The sequence below is a fragment of the Glandiceps talaboti genome, chromosome 8 (genome assembly GCF_964340395.1).
Source record: "Glandiceps talaboti chromosome 8, keGlaTala1.1, whole genome shotgun sequence".
Taxonomy (NCBI): domain Eukaryota; kingdom Metazoa; phylum Hemichordata; class Enteropneusta; family Spengelidae; genus Glandiceps; species Glandiceps talaboti.
Window position 1 is genome coordinate 24,197,917 of NC_135556.1, and position 22,693 is coordinate 24,220,609.

The window sequence follows — 22,693 nt, forward strand, 5'->3', positions numbered from 1 at the left end:
TTTACATTATTAATCTTTTTAATATTTTTAAATTATTCATAAGCTATCGGTATAATTACTCTAATACACAGAATATATTTACAACTTTAAAGTTTAAGAATATTTTCTTTAAGTTTTAGCTGGTTTGATCTTGTCTTTTATAATCTGATCAAGTCTGTTGATTCGTGTAGAAATAAACTCACTTCAACATCACATCAGATCGCGGATCGGGCGACGGCTCAAAACTCAGGGGTCATAAATTCACCTGCCAGGTCAAGAGTGATAATTATCATATTTGCATAGCACAATACTGACCCGGATGTAAACAAAATGGCGGAGACCGTCAACTTGTGTTGTCAATCCCAGCTCAGTATGGTAATATAGTACGAAATTTTAGCAATGACGCACAAATTTGAAGGGTATCGCCCGTACGAGAGAGATGATTTCAGCAGTTCAGATTCAGAAGATGACTACTCAGGGCATCCAAGAATCGTAGTTGGCAACGGTGACATCGACAGGAACAGAAGATGGGACCGCCGCGAGACAAGCGAGTAAGCTCACTTTTTGATAACTCGATATCGGTTTAAATGCATTCAAAAAATAACATTATAAATCATGGTGGTTTCGATTCATTTTTTGGTGTTTTCAAGTGTAATTATCTCTTATGAACCAATATGTGTCCTTTGAAAGCAAGTCGTAGCAACTTCAGTTCTCCGCGCCATTGACTATTTTTAACCAAACTCCACAGTCGTGGTATAAACTTGAATGAACATGTTTTCTGGCGTTGTTTATCATAGTGTGTATGTACCGTACATGCCATTATGCAATGCAAAACAAGTCGTTTCTCAGACGTAGAAGCATTATTCGGATATCTTGTACATAGTACATCGTCTCAATCGAACTGTCAGTCGCTTGAACTTATCTACTACCGCGACTGTTGATCTTCGCACGTATTTGGGGATATCTTGTGATTGTTATATCACATTCTAATGACACTATACCCTGGAGGGACTCTCTAGGCCATCGCAGTCTGCTTTTCATCAATAATTCGATACTTGATGTCCACATTGTTATGTTGTATGACTTCAATTCAAACTCTTAATTTGACGAGTCAAACGTTATTTATAAACGGTTGACATTTACCTTAACAGGCTGTCAGTCTGTGTATACATGAAATGAATTTTACACACCCAAAAAGGAACATTGCAATTACTGTACACCACATATGCACCCATCTGTGTATGAGCTTATGTATGTCATGGTTGTTGCACTAATACATCCATGGGTATTATACACTGTTAGTGAAGGATGGAACTCAGCAGTTGTTAAGCTTGTCCATTCTTCAAATACACAATAAATAACTGACAAGAGATAATGACAATTAAATAAACAACACTAATTATGATAACAATGATACAGGACTTGAAGAAGTAATTAATTACCAAACAACCTACTCCATGAAGGATTTATTGAGCATATCAGGTATTGACTGATGAGTATGACGTGTGAAATCAATTGTCACAAAAGTTTGGTAGTAGAAGTAATGTCATCTGACTGTCCATTCTTTGTTCTTTTCTGCCTCACTATTGTAAAGGTATCAAATGTACCACAAAACAAGGAGTGTCTGTGGTACAACAACAGGTGAACCTACAGACCTAAGGTCCATAGTTGTATTAAGTGTACTGATGGCACCATGAGTATCTACAATTGGTACCAAACATGCCTAATCAAATACATCAAAATTGACAGTGCATAGCATTATGTATAGTTGAGTACAGTCTGATGACTGTACTAGTAAATCACTCCACATTGTGCCATAGTATAGTCAGATAACATGTAATTACCTGTGGTATTTACATACATCGTACACTTAAGTTTGCTGAAATTCACATGCAGTCAATTTGCATGATATTAAAAACTTCAAGCTTAGTCTAGTCCATCTATAACTTTACTTGCATACCTGTATAGTTTTATCTCTGTATCACTGCCTTTGCATTAATTGAATAATGAATTACACCATGGGTTTCACCTATTTCTTAAAGGCCAGAGATTCAGTGCCAGGTTCCCACACTAGTGTTATTTTATCAGTAGCGCCATAAGGATTACATCAAATCATTTGTTCAGAACCAAATTTTTCTATAGTTCTGCCAAACAACTGTTTTTCACACCTTCATTTTAATCCTGAACTGGGCCTTTAATACAATATAGACATAATATTTATCAGAACATTCTTGTCTTCAAATTTCTCATGATTGTTCACATTCCACTGGGAGCAATGGTACATCTGGTACATGAATAATTTGATCAGAATTCCAGCATTTTATTCAACAAACTCTGAAGAAAATACTAATTTCCTGTACAGATTTATGGTCACTTAAAATAGATCCATTCAGTGTTTTCCCCCTAGGATATGGTCAATAGTGATTGATTTGTTTTGCTGCAAGTAGGTGATTGTACAGTGTATAACAACAAAGATGTTGACTTTGGAATCAAACTATCCCCTAAACTATTTAACATTGACAATAGTGATACTCTGTACACCTTGTTTCCAGTTGAATCATTTTATACAACCAAAAACATTGTTTCCTTGCTCTGGAATCATATTTTGTATTAGTTCTAAACTCAAAATGCAAATAATTTACCTAGTATATTTTGGATAAAACACTCAGCCGTGTTCAATACAGTAGCTGAGTTCAGAACTAAAACAATACATTTATATACATACAGTAAAGGAAACCATCACAGTTTTTCTGTATTTCTCTCTCTCTCTAGTACTAAGTAAGGGTTCAAAAATCTTAGCAAATACATTTGTAAACAACATTTGTGTACAGTAAGTACAAGTACGCTGATTGTTTAATGGTTCAGTTCAGATTAGCATTGAAATTTTAGGTCTCAAAAACAGTTATGTGGCAGAGCCAGAGAAAAAGTTGGTCGAAAGCCAAAGAATGATTTCATGTAATCCTTAGGTTCCACTGATAAGATAACATGAATGATATGACCTGGGATTGAAACATGGCCCTTTAATGACATACTGGCTTATTTGATATTTAACTTTCAAATAAATAACTTAATTTTTTAGTGAAATGCGGAACACATATACAGATTATACTAGTACAAATGCACACATAGTGATGTTAGCTGGATACTCCACTGTGATGAAATATCACTGGATAATCTGTAGAGTAATGAAATAGAGTTATCAACATCATAGTTGAAAGCAAAGTATACTCAAACCACTTCTTGACCCAGTCTTACATTCCTACCTACTAGATCTATTGTCAGTTCTGTAGTCAACAAAACCCCATTTTGTTCCTGTATAGCAGTGTGAATGGATTAGAACCACAATCTGCATCCGAATTGAAGGCAGTGCATTGTTAGAAGGGATCAGATGGCAATACAGGACCCAGTACACAACACCACCCAGTGACAATCAACAAAAGCTGCCGTTTTGTAAAGAGACAACTATTAAATGTTCATAACAACTCTATGTGTGTTGTAATTGTATGATAGCTCTCAATTATGTAAAATACAACAAGTGTTTCAGTGGTTGACATTTAAAACAGAAAGGACTGTGGTGTCCAGGTTTGTTTGCAGTTAAAGACATAATGATATATATTGAGTTTTGGTGTCAGAGATATGTAATGATCGACACCATTGACTGAAATAGTATGTGTCTCATTACAGACTATTTAATGTGATTACCATAGTAGTGACATGAAACCATTGCCTCTAGTTTGACCCTGAATAGAGATTTAGACACCTGAATCAATAGATTGTATATTTAAATACTGAGTTTTTAAGATAGAATGTGCCTCAGGGACAAATTTCTGTGAAAATCAAATTTCTTAAAATCTAGAAATGTAAAATTACTAGTAAAAAATAACATGATAACTAGGACAATATAGTCTGTAACTAACACTGGAGCCTAATATTGTGTAGCAGATGATGCATGATGCACTGACCAGCAATCAAAGCCTGTAGCCTGATATAGCATGCAAGTAGCAGCCCACTACCAAAACCTGCAACTCACAACAGATCCACAGCAGTAACCAACAGCCACAAACCGACAGCTCTCGAGCCAGTCTGAAACCAGCAACCCATCTTGCCAACAGCCCAAAATCCACATCCACTTACTACCTACTATCATCACACCACACACTCACTATGTTCATACCTGTGATTTCATCTGTACTTCCATATATTATAAGGAAATGTTCCATTTATATCCCAATGTGTGTGAATTTACTCTATGTTATTCTTTAAGTATGCCTGTAAATTCAAACTGTACACTGTTTCACAGCAGAAAGAACAATTTATGAAAAGCCAGTAAAATATTACAGGGAAGGAAAGAAAATGTAATGTTGCATTTACAATATTATTTTATAGTCTTTCCTTAAAATCTACCAGCACTAATAAGTTGTTTACTTGATACATTACTAGGTAACTATTATTACACACACCACAGTAGGACATTGAGTTATCTTGACTTGACAATTGACAGGGTAGGATACTAGGATTAGAAAAACACCACATTATAGCTGTGTTCAAATCTCCGTATTATAATACCAATGTTGGAATCATTATGTTTAAAGCAAATTCTCGCCTCTTGGACTCAGTGCTCAGCAACAAAGTCATCCTGCCATCATACTTCAAAATGTACAAGGGGTTGCCATAGCAACCACTCATTACAAGGCCTTGGGAGTAGCAATAAGGTGAAAGGTACAAGACAAACAATAGAGTGAATAATAATGGCACAGTTACAGTTAATATGACAATGAGGACTGTGTGATGTCCAGACATGTCATTACATACTGTTTACTGCTAAATGCCATCATAAAAACTGCATATCTAATAATGTATACATTTACTATACTACTAATACCATTCTCTGCCAAAGCAGCTCCACTTGTCTAAATCTGTCTTGACTACTTACACTTTGTAGGAGGGATGTGAAAAGGAGGGGCACACACATCACATAGAGTGAAAAGATCTACTTTGTTAATATCAGCTGACATTTTGGAGTCATTCACATCAAATTAATAGTTGTAGTGACTGTGCAGTGTGACATTCAATAGAAAAACAAGTACAGTAAATGGTATAGGTCACAGGTCAAGTGTGTTATTTGTTCTTTTGGAAAATTTAATTTGATTATTTCCTTTTTTGTGTATTCTAGCAAGTGTGTATGTTTTTATCGCCATAAAGACAAAAATAGATTATCAATTACCAGTGTCCTATAATGTACCATATGTTAACCAAATTGTAAGTTGTACATTATTAACAAAATATTTATACCCTGGCTGTTCATTGACAGCATGCAACTATGTCATTGGTTTTGTGATATTCAAATTTTTTGTGCAGGCATAATAATAATAAAAGCATTATATTGCTTAATTCAACCATGATATACAAAAAACTATCAGGGATTAATATCTAAATATACCAGTGTATGCATGTACCTTTCAAGATGATATTTAATAGTATTTGGTTTGATTTCACTTGCAGTGGTTTAGAGCCTGCATGGAGTGGTGCAGTGGAAGAAAAGGGGGATGTATTCTACGTTGAACAAAGTGAAGAACCACATGGGTCTGGATATATTGATTCCGGAGTCAATGGAACACATATTCCCAATGGCAGAGGAAAGGAGAGACGAGGTTTCAACAAACTCAAAAAAATTATCCAAGGAAAGAGAAGTGATGACAACAAGCTTCATTCCAGTTATTCTGATCCCAATATTTTAGCTAGCCAAGATAGTGTGTTCTATTCAACACCAGATCACTACTCAAACAGTCCACTTCATAAAGAAGTAACTCTTTATACACATGTAAGTCCTGAAACAACGAACATTGGTGGACAGAGTAAATTAGAGGCATTATTAGGTATATTGCCTGGCAGATATGTACCACAGAGGTCAATATCCCCTGTATCGTCTCCCAGGAGAAGAAGTGAAGGCAGATATGTTGGATTAATACAAGACACAAGAGTAATGGTACAGGGTTTGTCACCCACTGGTGTAGCAATGAAGTCTGGACAGATCAATATAGGTTAGTATTAACACATACAGTTCACTCCTCATAAAAGTTTAGCCTGCAGGAATGTGTAGTTTTTTATAGTTCAATCATAGACCCTCCACCAATGGTCTATGATTCCATGCACAGACGATCAGATTCACATACATTCATCATGACTAAGCACCTAATTGTTTCAACAAGCTAGGACAGACACAAACTGAAACTATTATTGCAACATGTTGACACAAACTATCAGTTGTCATTTATATAAGTACTGTCGGAGTAAGTAGGGAGGTATCTCTGAGTGAGTTTATTTGAAGTGGCTGCACATTCATCATTTGTAGTCTAGTGATGGTATCCTTACTTTAGCTTTAAACTAGAGATGATTGGATACCACATTGGCATCCAGACTACATCATTTCAATACTTCTGTCTTTGGGAAGACATGTGCAGTATTCTATTTATGCAGACATCCAGTGTACATATTTGATGGACTTCCACAAGTTCCAGTGTTTACAGGATGACTCTAGATCCACGTAAATTTTACTCATTATTTAACTTAGAATCCAGTTGTGGGATTTTCTCTTCCCTTACCACGCCTGGCCTTACCCTAACAAACTAGAATCCAGTCATGGGATTGTCTCTTCCCTTACCACCCCTGGCCTTACCCTAACAAACTAGAATCCAGTCGTGGGATTTTCTCTTCCCCTACCACGCCTGGCCTTACCCTAACAAACTAGAATCCAGTTGTGGGATTTTCTCTTCCCTTACAATGCCTGACCTTACCCTAACAAACTAGAATCCAGTTGTGGGATTTTCTCTTCCCTTACCATGCCTGGCCTTCAAGTTACCCTAACAAACTAGACCCCAGTTGTGGGATTTTCCTCTTCCCTTACCATGCCTGGCCTTACCCTAACAAACTAGAATCCAGTCGTGGGATTTTCTCTTCCCTTACCACGCCTGGCCTTACCCTAACAAACTAGAATCCAGTTGTGGGATTTTCCTCTTCCCTTACCATGACTGGCCTTACCCTAATAACCTAGAATCCAGTCATGGGATTTTCTCTTCCCTTACCATGCCTGGCCTTACCCTAACAAACTAGAATCCAGTTGTGGGATTTTCCTCTTCCCTTACCATGCCTGGCCTTACCCTAACAAACTAGAATCCAGTCATGGGATTTTTTCTTTCATTACCACGCCTGGCCTTACCCTAACAAACTAGGATCCAGTTGTGGGATTTTTTCTCTTCCCTTACCATGCCTGGCCTTACCCTAATAACCTAGAATCCAGTTGTGGGATTTTCTCTTCCCTTACCATGCCTGGCCTTACCCTAATAACCTAGAATCCAGTTGTGGGATTTTCTCTTCCCTTACCATGCCTGGCCTTACCCTAATAACCTAGAATCCAGTTGTGGGATTTTCTCTTCCCTTACCATGCCTGGCCTTACCCTAATAACCTAGAATCCAGTTGTGGGATTTTCTCTTCCCTTACCATGCCTGGCCTTACCCTAATAACCTAGAATCCAGTTGTGGGATTTTCTCTTCCCTTACCATGACTGGCCTTACCCTAATAACCTAGAATCCAGTTGTGGGATTTCTCATCCCTTACCATGCCTGGCCTTACCCTAACAACCTAGAATCCAGTTGTGGGATTTTCTCTTCCCTTACCACGCCTGGCCTTACCCTAACAAACTAGAATCCAGTCATGGGATTTTCTCTTCCCTTACCATGCCCGGCCTTACCCTAACAAACTAGAATCCAGTCATGGGATTTTCTCTTCCCTTACCATGCCTGGCCTTACCCTAACAACCTAGAATCCAGTTGTGGGATTTTCTCTTCCCTTACCATGCATGGCCTTACCCTAACAAACTAGAATCCAGTCGTGGGATTGTCTCTTCCCTACCATGCCTGGGCTTTCCCTAACAACCTGTTGCTTCAATGAAGCTATGGTCAGAAATCAGGCACAGAGTCTGATAGACTTCTCACAGTGAGATGACGTCAATAGCATCACCACATGATTAGAACCAACTCAGAGGGTTGAGCTATATAATGTAAACCTGATTACCATATTCAACATCACTGCAGCAAATCAGAATCTAATTGTAGGTTTCAATATAGAATAGAATAGAATATTGATTGCATCTGTTAAGAAAACTACATTTCTTCATTGGATTTTCTGCAACAATTTGGTGCTACAAACTGAGTAATAACAGTTCACAAAACAACGAAATAAGGTTTATACGAAAGTATATAATATATGATCGTTAATATGTTATACTAGTAAAATACCAGTTGTGGTTGGGGAAAAGCAAAAGCAATGTCATCTACCACATTTTAATAGTTATAGTTTATGTCTGCCCAAGCCCTTTACATGTCAAAAGATTGTTCACCATTGTCATACATTAGCCTTTGGATTGTAGAGATGGTAATACCATGTCTTCAGACACATTGTTAGTACATACATGTAGTGACCTAGTATTGTCATCTAAATGATACATTCATGTTATTACAAGTTAAAACCATTAAACTGAAAGAATCTGAAAGAACCTTTATTTTATGGAGTACTTAAGGTGTAATTTGAAGAGAGGAGTAAAAGGTTATTGTTATTATGTTAGTGTTTCAAGTCAACGTTGTGAAGTATGAAGGGGAAAGTGTACAATTGCTGACACTCAAAGTAAATATTGATAAAAAATCCTAACATTTCCCAAACATTAGCAAAAACTCTGCACAATTGCCAATATTAGTTATGTATAAGAACAGTTGAAATATAAATATCTCAATAAGGTGTAACATTTGGGTAATAACCACAGAGTACCTACTCAAGTAGACTTCAACTGTATAATCTCATGTAAACAGGACATTTGAAATATTACCACAAAGTAGGTATGTTGTATACATTAATTGTATGCATGTATAGTGTAGTATCCTTATATACAAATAAATGTATTCTCAGTCTCAAAATATTATAATCCATTGCGTTTATTTCCGGAAGGATTTTTTGTAGCAATTCAAATCAAAATGTATATAATTTGATAAAATCTGACACCCTTATTTATGTAGGTGACTGTGTCCTTTCCATCAACGGAATGCATGTAAATCATGACAACATTGACAGTGTGTTGACAGGGTTGCAGATCAGTGCACCAATGGAGGTAAGAAATGATTTATTAATGTAATTTGAAATATATGAGTACTGACTAATTAATAAAATGATATCTGTTTGAAATATATGATTAACTTCCATAGAAATTATCCCATAAAACAGGACTTAGAGAAAATGTTATCCTTTGGGGAGTGTATGAATTGTATGACATGATAGAGTAGAGTACAATCTGTAATCTAGACAGGGGTAAGATAAATAGTTTAATGGAGGATAAAAACTCATTTCTTTTACTTAGGCTTAAGGACCCCCACCCACCTGTTTCAGACAGCACAATCATTTTCAAATCAGTATGTGGTGCTATGAATACAAAGCCAGCACATAGTGAGGAAAAAATGCCTTTTATTGACATTTACTCGTCAAAAATTCTTCCATTTCTCAATTTAACAACATTTTTTAGAAATATTTGTATTTATGGTTACAAAAGAGATTGAAACAGATTAAAAGTAAAAATTTATTATTAGGATGAACTAAAATGGCTCTTGCCACTAAATAATATCATTTTTTATTCTACATTGTTAAATTGATCTCACTCCTACTATAACACTAATACATGTAATGATAATAGTTCAGTGTACATATACCTTAAAATAGAGGCAGTGTTGGAAAATATATTGTTCGTGGTTCCCACGAATCAATTAGACAGTAAATATAGTTATTTTGGAGAAACAACTATGGCATTTTGATCCGTCTACAGAGACATTGATCACACAATGATATAAGTATTCACCATTAAAATTTCTGAAACTGGCACATTGATATATCAGTATTTTTGTCATTGTCTTTTACAGGTAAAACTTCAAATTGAAAGAAATAATGTAAACAAGGATAGATTTATCTTACAACCAAGGAGATTGTTACCGAACGGTAGTTTAGTCAAGTTGATAAGTGGTGAAAGAGTACAAGAAGTGACACAGTCATTACAGAAAATACCTCATGTTGTCATGTATTTATCTCTTGCTGGGGATGCAGAAGATACAGAAGAAAATAAGGTAATTTATACCTGTCTTTAACAGGCAGTTAGGAAGAAGGTGCCTTGGGGACACAATTTACTGGAAAATCAAAATAGCTTAAATCACCCACAACATTGTAATAGGAAAGCTTGTACCTGGTCTTTTTACAGGCATTAGAGGAATTTATACCTGTGCTATAAAACAAATATTTGTAACAGTATTCGTATATTTTGGGGGAAATATTACATAAGGTGTTTTTGATCACATGGAATTTGTTCTCTTTTAGGTAATAATTTTACACTTTCATTGAGAAAATAAAATTTGTAACTTTGTTCTTTACCAATCTATCTCCTAAGCTGCTTAATATTAATACAAATTCTTCCATACCTAGACATGATGGTTAAAAATATGCCATAAAAAACTATATTTTTCTTTTACAGGAAATGCTGTACCTGTACCCAGAAAACAGTGCCTCTCAAAAATTGAGTGAAATCCAGGGAATGTTTTTAACAATTAGTGATATGTTAGAAAATGTAACAGGTACAAGAGTTAGAAGGTAATTCAATTCATCACATTCCAGTTATCCACTATGTCAGTTCCAAAAGAAGCATGAATGTGCCCTAGATTGGATAAATTAGGAGTCAAATTTGTGACATCATAGATGCCGATTGTATGTCAGTAGAAGAAAACAATCTACAAAGTTGATATGAAATAACTTTTTGACTTTCTACATACGATATAACATCATTGAAACAGAAAGAGTAGAATTATTTGACCAAACTGAGAATATCATTTTGTAAACAGTTAGCAACTTGTTATGGATACTACCAGTAGTAATTCACAATTTACTCATCACTATTTGCATGTTTGAAGAAAAAAATGTCAAAAAATGTACTGATATGTTTTGTGTTTTATAACAACCAACAACCCTTCAATAGGGTGAAATCTAATGATTTTAATTGATTGATCGCATACTTGATTGATTTATTGATTTATTGATTGATTGATTGCAGTTCTACAGTTGTGATCAATAAACAACTCTTAAACGTGAGTTACTACAAGAGTGGACCCGAAGCATTAGTACTAGCCATGCCAGCTGACAGAGTGTCTGTATCACAACTCAATTATATTGTCTTGGACATTGCAAGACTTCTAAACTTCCTGTATGGTTCTCTTCATGAGTAAGTATAGAAATTTTAAATAAGTTTGCAACTTCATAAATGGCTGTGTTCTGAGTATATTAGACTTCATCAGACATATCAGACATTGTCAGCTTTGTTGTCTTAATATTTACCATACCTTAATCTCAACATTCATTTTACAATTAAAGGCAAATGTCCGATTTAGATTAAAATTTAGGTGTCAAAAACCAGTTGTTTGGCAGATCTTGCAAAAGTTGAACAAATGAATGATCTTTTGCAGTCCTTATGGTTCCATTGATAAAATAACTCCTAATGTGAGAACCAGGGATGTAAACATGTCAGACACATAAAATTAAGTAAAATTGCATTGATTGTGTATGTTAAACCAGTACCATCACATGTTACAATCACTGCCAGCAATATTAAACTTACAAAGAAACTGACATATTTATTTAAATTTCAAATATTGTGAGCATTAAATAGACTATATGAGAATTCATACTCTGTGTCAGTTTTGTCCACCATTGTTTTACAAACATTTATTACAGAATACTAAGAACCTTACTCTGTAAGTGTTTACTTATTTTATTTCCTCTTTTTCTATTTTCCTACCAGTGCCTTCTTGCCTAGTTTATACCATGCCAAACTGGACCACCTATTTTCATTATTATTTCAAAAAATACTACTTGATGAGAACCCACTGACCCCACTATTGAATAGCAGTACATATGTCTTCCTTGATACTTTACCTGGAGTTAGGTGGTTGGACCTGCCAGATGATTTAAAGGTGAGATGAGTTTTAGTAAATCATCATGTGATGCGAAACTTATCTACATCACATATTGTCAAATTCCGGCTATATATCTGTGATGTACATATTTCATCTATGTTGAATGAGTGGATGGATTAAATTTATTTCACCAGATGCCGAGAAAAATAAACTACACTTTCAAAGAACATACATATGATAGAAATATGCAAAAGAAATACAAAAGAAATACACAATTGTTATCTGATGTTGACCATTGAAATAGTTCAGTGGAACTAGTCTTGTCCATGGCCTGTACAATTGTTATCTGATGTGAACCATTGAAATAGTTCAGTGGAACTAGTCTTGTCCATGGCCTGTACAGTTGTTATCTGATGTGAACCATTGAAATAGTTCAGTGGAACTAGTCTTGTGGCCTGTACAATTGTTATCTGATGTTGACCACGGAAATAGTTCAGTGGAACTAGTCTTGTCCATGGCCTGTACAATTGTTATCTGATGTTGACCATTGAAATAGTTCAGTGGAACTAGTCTTGTCCATGGCCTGTACAATTGTTATCTGACGTGAACCATTGAAATAGTTCAGTGGAACTAGTCTTGTGGCCTGTACAATTGTTATCTGATGTTGACCATTGAAATAGTTCAGTGGAACTAGTCTTGTCCATGGCCTGTACAATTGTTATCTGATGTGGACCATGGAAATAGTTCAGTGGAACTAGTCTTGTCCATGGCCTGTACAATTGTTATCTGATGTGGACCATGGAAATAGTTCAGTAGAACTAGTCTTGTCCATGGCCTGTACATTTTTCTGCATATCAAAGTGTTAGTGTTAGTCACCAGTTTTGTGTATGAAATAAAGAGATATGCCCTTGAGAAACTATTAGTTATATAAAATGTATTACTTTGGCCATTGTTTTTAATAGCTTATTTAAAAACCATATGTCAAATTTTACTACTCATTTAGAAGCTATGCTGTAGGGTTATTTATCATCAATTTATTTCAGTGTTATTTAGGTTTTTTGGATTTGTCCGTCTTAGGACTAGTACAGTATGTCTTTGTAGTTGTACTTTGCATTGCTAGCACTGTCACATCACATCACATCTTTGGAGCACTAAAGAGTCTGTTGGTATTATTGTGTTAATACAGATTGCCATAGACAGTACAATGAGTGAATTAGAGGCTGCAGACTTTGCTGATATGGTAGGTCAAATATAATAGTATGCAGGATCAGACTGAGACTGTAAGATATGTCATGTCGCTCTGCCCTCACCAACCTCCTCTCGCATATAGGTATATATGTGAGAGGGGTTGACTAATGTGTGAGGGTGCCCCGTCATGACATACCTTACAAACTAGATCACACTTTGAGAACTATAACATGATTGTTACATCGTACTGAATTGATTGCACCTTTATGTCATGATGAAAGTAAATACACATCGTACAGCTATTTTGCTGCAGCATTATGACACAATGAGTTTCAATCCCAAACATTTCATACAGTTATGAAACATCAGATATGCATGATGTATATGAATTTGATTGATAAATGACCTCCGGGTAAACAAACAAACATTGTATAGTGATCAGTCTCTCATGAAAAAAGTAATAATATTATGTATATTTCTCATTCATAATTACAATTTGCTTTTTTCTATACATATGCATGTATTACATTTAACAATAGTTTTCACCACCAAGTACTTAGCTAATCATCATACCATCCGAATGTTTCAGTACTGGCTTCTTTGTTCTTTCAGTAAAGTAGTACAGTATTGAATGGACTAACTACAATGCTTGCAGTGCTCATATTTTTCCACTCAGTCATGCATTAATACAAACACAAATGTATTTTAGTTGTCATAGTTACTATGTATTTATTTACAGTCTGATGAACATTATGATGACAGAAGACCATATGGTATTGTAGGAAGTTGTCTTTTCTATAGGGTAAGTATGTGACCACAGTAAGACCATATATAATTGTAATTTGTATGAAACTGTTTTCTGTAGGGTATGTGTGTCCTCAATACAACCTCTGTATGTAAATTGCAGTGTTGTACTAGTATTTCTCACAATTGACATGTACAATGTCTAATAATTGCTATTTTAACAATTTCCAGTGAATATATTAATTGTCTGATTGAAAAATAACACCCCAGTTACAGCTAATGTAGGTGAAAATCGTGATTTTTTGTTTTGTTGATAGGGTTATCTACTAGCCAATCACCTGCCACTTGATGATTTTGTAGACATGCTGATTTATTGCCGATATCATAGTTTGTTAACACTAGCCTCTGAAGCCAGGATTGGTCAGCTGGTGGTGTGGAGGGAAGTGATTCCTACTAAAAGGAACAAGCGTAAAACATCGGGTGATATTGATAGTTATTTTGAACCTGATGCAAGACATTTCCTTCTTATTGTTGGACTGGTAAGGATATATATCATTATGTTCTTTATCTTTTGTTAGTGGTAAGTGAGACTCTTGAATCTATAGGGTCTAGCAGAACTGATGTGAAATTAGCTCCAATAGTTTTAGCTGTAACCAGTTTGTGTGTGTGTGTGTGTATGTGTGCGTGTATGTGTGTGTATGTCTGCCTGTATAGGCATGCTTGTGTTTGAATATGAGTGTGTGTGTGTGTGTGTGTGTGTATGTGTGCGTACGTGCATGTGCGTGCGTGTGTGTGTGTGTGTGTGTGTGTGTGTGTGTGTGTGTGTGTGTGTGTGTGTGACAACAATTATCATAGAGTGTCAAAGACTATAAATGAATACAAGACTAGTGCTATCATATCAACCATTAGAGTTACAAGTCTGTAAGACACATAATTTTGAATGTCTTCATTCCAGGAATCCTTTTGAATGAATGAGTGAATGAATGAAATTTTTTTGAACTGAAACTGAGTATTTTGTGCAAGATTCACCTTGCATGTAATTTAGAAACATTGTTTACTGTCAGTGTTAAAATCTCACAAATTGATGTTTATATCCCTTTTCATATCTACAGAAACATGGTTTACTGTGTCTATTACTAGAAGCAGGAGGCTGTGCAGCCAAGTAAGTCTTGTTGATATCTCTTCCCATATAAATCACTATGTTGTTATATTTTTGCTAAGAATTGATATGTAATAAGTAGAGGTAAAGTTACTTTTTTGGAATCTAGTATGAAAGAACTACGTAGCTTTTGTCCAAATCACTCAGATGTCATCAGCATACATAGAGATATATTACACATACTTAGATACATAATGATACACCCGTACAGCTAATAATTAAGATGTATATTTTGATATTGTCAGATCTGTTGGCAATCCCAGTCCAGATCCGTTCTATGTAGATCAAGCTAAAGCTACCTTATTACATCTAGAGGCCATTGACATTCCTAACAGCTGTGAAAACAGGTAAGAACAACTCTCTACCAGTTACATACTTTAAATTCCTAGTATATTGAAGTGTATTTCTTTTTGCAAAGAAGTTGGGTTTTATTTCTCAGGTACAAAAGTACAAAATCTGTTCAGGTTTAGAATGTTTTTGTAAATTAAGGCAAACAGCTGAAATGTTACTAGTAAGTAATTAGAACCCTTGGGTGTGTAATAAGAACTATTCACTTCTATGGTTTAATGACCTGGTGAACATATATAAGGGGTTTTTGCTAAGGTTTGGGATTCTTGTAACAAAGGGAAACTATTAGCATAAAACTTCCATAGATTCCATACTCTGTACCATAGGGACCGACAATAAACTACATGGGAAATGAGTAACAGTGTCATACAAAATATTGATTACTTAAAACTTCAGAAATATGAACGGAAAGAACTATTTTGTTTCTGTAGAAGTTTATCGCAACCCACATTACACTGTATAATTAATGCTGGGCTAAGATTTCAAATGTAATTTGTTTCTCAATGTGCCACTTTGTTTCAGATTAAGCAATATTCCAGTACCAGCACTATCATGTGCAGACTGGTTCTTCAGTAGTAGAAGTAGTACTTCAGAAGTTGGTACACCTCCAGTACCAGGATCACCTATGCTAAGTCGACTACATGGTACTCCACAACAGAAAGGTATGTCACAAAAACTTAACAAATTAGTTAATTTTGTAGTTTGTTGGTACTGGTAGTATTAGTAACTGTCTTTCACAACATATTGTATATTAGTGTTCAATGGAAGGCTTTCCACAGTGTTGCAGTCATTTTAAATGCTCCTCTCTACCTTGTAACTGCTAGGTACAGTCAGTTTGACTAATGGCCCCTTCCTTGTAACTGCTATGTACAGCCAGTTAGACTAATGGTCCCTTCCTTGTAACTGCTAGGTACAATCATGTGGACTAATGGCCCCTTCCTTGTAACTGCTAGGTACACCAGGCAAGAAGCAGCAACTGCTGCCACCAGATCCAGGTGGGAAGAGTAAGAAACAGACAGGATCACCTTCCCTGGATAAACAGAGAAGTGCTGGAAGGGGTAGTGCTTATGAAGTGGATTCTGATGATAACAGTGATAACAGTGCCTACTCACCTGGCAATAGTCAACAATCAACTCCAGTATTAGCTAGAAGAAATGATGACAAACGACGTGAATCTATTGGCTCAGCTGGGTCAGCTGGTAGTGGTAGTGGATCTGCTCTTTTTAAGGTAAGATCCAGATATGTCCTGCTACAAATACCTCTTCTACAAATATCCCTCATATGATATCAGCACTGTTTCAATTATGTCTTGAACTTGAAGTCACAAACGGTAAATATTTACTTTTGAAATGAGGATTCAAGTCAAACTCCTAATGAGTAGCTAGTCAGAAATTTAACCTGTATTATATGTACCCATTTACTAGAAGTGAAATTGAAATAAAAACAGTCAGTTATCTTTCAAGTTAGGATTTCAACATATGAAGATACAACTTATTTTGATTGCACATAGCTTGATGAAATGGTCTCGGGGCAGTGCGCCCTCACAGGTTGTAATTGGGGTTGGCTGATAAGTACATAGTGGGCATGGGAAATGTTGTTTTAATGATTATGTGGACATGTCTGTTGTCATGTCTGTAGAGTAAAGTATTTAGAAAGGCCAATATTTTTGTGTTGATGGCTTCATTATGATGTTGACAAAGTCATCATATGAATATACAGACTGTGTGCATCCCACACACATACTAAGTTGTTTATAAAGCCAACTTTTACTCAATTTGTACATTTTGTTTTTCTCTGTGATAACAGTCCAGTAAGAAGCAAAGAATTATCCCAGATCCTTTCAGTATGGCAGTACTTAGAAAGGGACTAACTGAGACTGAGGTCAATGAACTCTATACTGCTACTAAGTAAGTTGATGAGCAACCAAGCATTTGACAACCTTAACTTTGTAAATCACAAAACAAATTTAAACTAGTGTTTTATCGGCATATTTTACTCTTCAAGATCCTAAAGTGGAATAGCAAGAGTCTGTGATAAATGAAGTACAGTGTGTGTGTGTGTGTGTGTGTGTGTGTGTTTGTTGTGTGTGTGTGTGTGTGTGTGTGTGTGTGACAAATACATTGCCAACCTGTCAAATATCCCAAAACGATAAATTTGAAAGGACATATGAGAGCTAAAAACTGTTGTCATATGTAGTACATGTATATGAAGCAGTATAAAAAAAATTTTTGATCAATGCTACTCCTGAAGAAGTAGATGATTACATACATATACAAGAATATTTGAACTAGAGGATTTGAACTGGCTGAGAATGCCAACTAAAAGTGCTGGGAAAAGGCAATTGAAACAGAAGACTAGAATCCAAATGAAAACAAAAAGCAACTTGGGCTAACATCAGAAAAAAGATGACTGTATTTCCTATACATGATGTACCTCTCAGATGTTTGTAGTTGGCAGAGCATTTGACATAATCAAAATATAACTTTTTTTATAGTAACCCCCAGAAAGTACAAGCTCAGAAATTCTGTATAAGAGATGGTGCTAACATTTTTAAATTGTGGCTTCTGTTAGTAATATTGTTTTAGTTTGGATTTTGACTGACTGCACAATGTGTTATATTACAGGTTGTCTGCTGGTGCTGATAATACACTCTTCCATTACGTCAGTTTGGAGGTTGGACAGGGTATTATTGTTACTCCAACTCACAAAGATCTACAACTACTAGGTGGTATTACACATCCACAACTCCTTAAAACCTTCCACAAGACTTGCCTTGCTATACGCCATGTATTTGAACAAGCTTTGAAATCAAAGAGAAAGGTCAGTTTTAATTGTCATATTTGTGGTTGGCTTGGTATGATGTGAATACAGGACATAAAATACAGTATAGTGCAGTACTGTAACAATACAATACAATACAAGACAATACTATACTGTGAAATGACACATTGTATTTTTAGCTCCGCTGTCAGCGAAAGCTGAAAGCGTAGCTTTAGGTATAGGTGGGTATTGAGGTATAGAGAGTAGAGTGAATCATAGGTGTCCGTCAAACTTTTATATCTTCACTATCTACTCCGAAAGTGACAGTCGGAATTCTTCGATATTTGGTGTGCATGTTCCCTGGGGGGAGGCTATTCAGATTTGTTCATGCCAAGTTGATCTGTGCCATTTTCAATTTTTTATGATTTTTTTTCCAAAAATGTCATTTTCATCAACTCCTCATAAACTTTAAGTCAGATTGCTTTGATATGTGGTGTGTTGATGCACAGAGGGTACCTTACTTAGATTTGTTAATTTCAAGTCAGCACGTCTTCTCTTCTATTTTTTATGATTTTTTTTTTGAAATTTAAAAAAAAAATGAATATGTTAATGAGTATAATGACCGACGCCATATTGGAAATCACTCCGCGAGACTTTAGGTAAAGTGCAACTTTTCAAAAGACACTATTGACGTCAAACAAGCAATGTAATATGTGCTATAGTCTTAATTCTACGCATTGTGCGCCCAAATGACAAATATTTGTTCGAAAAAGGGTTGTAAACTTCAAATCCAATTCTCCATCCACCCCTCCTACAGAATGGTTCATTCCAGTATATGCACCTCCCTCATGATCAAGTTTGAATGCCTGTGAACTGAAGTGTATGGGACGATTTTTGACAGTCAGTCGTCAATAAAAACGATAATACTCTTTCTAAAATTACCACATTTTGAAAGGGAAAGTACTTTGTGGTTCATTTATGGAGTTTTGTTTTTGTACGATCAATATTGGTGGCAAAATTACAGCGTCAAAATTGCCGATGTGGTAGTTCCGTACGGCGACAATCTCAAGTACCCGGATGTACGAGGGACTAACCCGGAAGCAAGTCGTTGCCAGCCGTACGTTACAGTGTTAACATCGTCCGAGAAATCGCTGCGTTCAGAATGTCATTATTCACAGAATTGTTTCTTTCGAGTGAAAACCCGTCTTGAATTGTATAACTCTAACAAATGAAGACATGTCAAGTTATATTTTGAAAGTTGTATCGCTAGTTTGAGACGATTTGCTCACGTACTATCGAGGCTTGGACCTTACTCCAGTTCAGCGGGAAGTTTAGCCAGTCCGATAATTCTTTCTGGTTTAGTTTACAACACTTTTGATCACACAGATTTTGTTTTTGTGATGAAAAGAAATTTAAAAAAAGATCACTTCAACCATTTCGTTGTGTTTTCTTTATGAAAGGTAATCGAACATGAACGAGTGTTACCACTGTAACCAGGAGGGTCTATGCTGTAACGTATAGCAAGGGTTCGACATACACGTACACGCTGGTCTGCTATCCCGCGAGTCGAGTAAAATTCAAACCACCGGCTATATGATGAATTCACGGTCATAGTAAAATTCATTTGATTTTTAATTTGCTATTTTGACCAACTCCGGTTGTCTATTTGCGATAAAATTACGATTAGTTTGGAAACGGGGTAGATTTTCTATGATTCCGTGTCATAAAAGCATGTGTTGTGTAGTTTTCGAAAAGCACACCCGGTGGGAAAGTCGCCCAACAGGCGATCTCGCGCCATTGCTGTACTACGTGGCACTTTATTCTGGCGGGGTGTCTCTTGAAAACGGGAATAGCGAAGGATGAGCCAATCAAGTGAGACCTTTCAAATGTAGCTAATATTATAGCCAATAAAATTAGTTGTACGATGATTTGTGTATAATAAGGGTAAGGCTGGCCTCAACACTGTACTGGCCACGTTCAACGGAAGTAAGTGAAGCTCAATCATAACAATGGTGGCTGTCAAAATCGAAGACGCGATTTGACCGTGTTGTTATTTCAGTGAGTTTATTCAGCAAGAAAACAACGTGTTCTATGTTTTTGTACTTCCTACATGATGTGATGATCGTTTTTTTACCGGTACAACTTACAGCCTACAATGAAACTGCTAACTTAGTTAGTACACTGACACGGTACGATTCCGTGTACCGTGTTCCGTGTTCCGTGTTCATGTTTTGGGGCACATTTCTAAATACGCGAAACAAGTTATTGAATGTGTAGTGGATATTGATATTCAGTTTGAAAAATTAAAATCCTGAACTTTATTTTGCGAACGGTTTTGTCGTTTCTTAGTAATTATAGGGCCGACTGTATCACGTTTAACGTTTATGTCAACCCGGAAGTACATAGACACGAAAATAGACGAAGTGACTTGTACATGTAATTAGTAACAAAATTTTGCTGTAACTGCTGGTAACCTTCAAATTTATTTATTTTTATGTTGTAAATACATTCTAATATGCACTAAGGACAACACTATAAAGACTTGCTCCATGGGAAGGTAATTTTTTGTCTTTTAAAAATGCAATAGTTAGATCAATGTGTACCAGAAATGTTATGAGCTAGAAATAAGACCACATAACATCTTATTACTCCCCCCCCCCCCCACCCAATTAAGACAAACTACTAGTACTCACAGAAAGCAACAAAAAAGAGAAGAAGCTCCAAAACATAAAAAAGAGAATAAAATTACAGTAATGAGTTGATGATGCACAAACAACTACAAAGAAATAGACAGTTCAATTACAACACACGGTTTGAAATAAATATGGGGTTTGGAAAAGTGAATTAGAAGTTGAGCAAAAACTAAGAGAGATGAAGAGCCTAAGTGAACAAGCGAAAGCACTTAAAGATAGGACCACCAGATTTTTTGCAGGACTACTACGTTATCAATTTTACTAGTCCTGTGGGATAGTGACTTTTTTACTCCAGTGTCGAACCCTGTCAATGGCTGAGAATGACTCTCTTTCGGGTACTTGGGGATTGTCGCCGTACGGAAACTAAGATGGCGATTAATACATTTCTTCCCTATATATATATCTACTACAACTAGTACAAGTTGAATGTTGTTGACTTGGTAAATTTGTTTTGAAATTCAAATTGCCTCAAAATTATTTTAGATCCCTAGTTTATTTCATTCATCATTAAAATTTTCCAGGGTTAAAGCTGTAAGACACTGGAATTATTTATAGCCAACCTCAAAATCCTCTTTTTTTTTCTTTTTCTTGTGTGCATTTCCCAGTCATTTTTTTCTGAGATTTTGTGCAATTTTTCATAACTGTAGATTTTTGTTATAAAATGGTGACTATGGTATAAAAGTACAATACATTACCAACTTCTGTGTAAAATGTGTTTTATAGTGAGACATCATATGAAACCACTAACCACTTTATTGCATCGCTAAAACAAAACTGCATATTAAAGAGCTGAAGAACTGAACCACTTCTACATGTCACCAAAATAAAAACAAAAAAAACACAAAAAAACAGCGGAGCTATTCTGACCGATAGGTCGCTTGTCTATTGTTTGGTATCTCTATTAGCAACCAAGAACAACTCAACATAATCACTTCCATTGTAAGAAGAGTTTAAGGATAGTTAAAGAACATGGTGTGTTGGTACAATGTGTTCCTGAAAACTGGAATGAACAGAAGAAAACATCACCCAAGATGCACTACTGGGTTGTTGGGTAAGACTTTTACTCAATTATTTGCAAAATTACCAAAGTTGAAAAGAAGTCAGACAGACAGACAGACAGACAGACAGACAGACAGACAGACAGACAGACAGACAGACAGACAGACAGACAGACAGTGGTATTGCTAGAGCTCCCCATATGGAAGTTCAAAATGATTCCTTTTAAATGTCAAGCATCTTAGAGTTTCAATATTTCATGGTTTGCAATTACTAAAGTGATGTCTAACATGTCTGTATTTATGTATTACTCATGATATACAATTCACAAAATGTTCTGTTTACTTACAGGAGATTATATGGTGAACCATTTGCAAGGGAAGTTTATGTGTGTTATCATGAATCAGCCCCACAAAATGCAGTAGAATTAGCATTTAAACTCTCATTTGGTACTGGTATGTAGTTGACCAGTTAGCTGCATAGAACACACTGGACTCCACATTTCAAGTTATTCAGCACCTGTGCATAGTCATATAGTCTACCAATCAGCTCCATTGAAATGTGGTAGTATTTGCATTTAAAATCTTGCACACCTGTTTGTAGTAAAAGTTGACCAATGAGATTACAAATTCAGATAAAATCAACCAATCAGAATTGGTTTGATATATATGCTAGTTTGAACATTGCCAGCTTTTTGTACATTTGGCAGAGATGTACATAGACAGGAGTTATATATTATGGGATATTTTAAGGTCATGAAATTGTTGATTTCTTAATACATAGAGTATTTGTTTTATACCAATCTTGTAAGATTGCAACACATTTATTTATATCA

The 22,693-nt window shown here is 35.8% G+C and overlaps 1 protein-coding gene across 1 annotated transcript; it reads left to right on the top strand.

The window, feature by feature from the left end:
• The first annotated feature begins 322 nt into the window (after positions 1-322).
• On the top strand, positions 323-22,604 carry LOC144438976 (protein inturned-like). Its single transcript, XM_078128208.1, has 18 exons — positions 323-530; positions 5,482-6,020; positions 9,046-9,137; positions 9,937-10,137; positions 10,539-10,654; positions 11,112-11,279; positions 11,856-12,027; positions 13,157-13,210; positions 13,898-13,960; positions 14,220-14,441; positions 15,015-15,064; positions 15,307-15,408; positions 15,932-16,071; positions 16,363-16,637; positions 17,216-17,316; positions 18,034-18,229; positions 21,768-21,913; positions 22,210-22,604. Exons 1-18 carry the CDS (start codon positions 379-381, stop codon positions 22,319-22,321), a joined length of 2,901 nt encoding a protein of 966 aa, XP_077984334.1. The 5' UTR covers positions 323-378; the 3' UTR covers positions 22,322-22,604.
• The last annotated feature ends 89 nt before the right edge of the window (positions 22,605-22,693 follow it).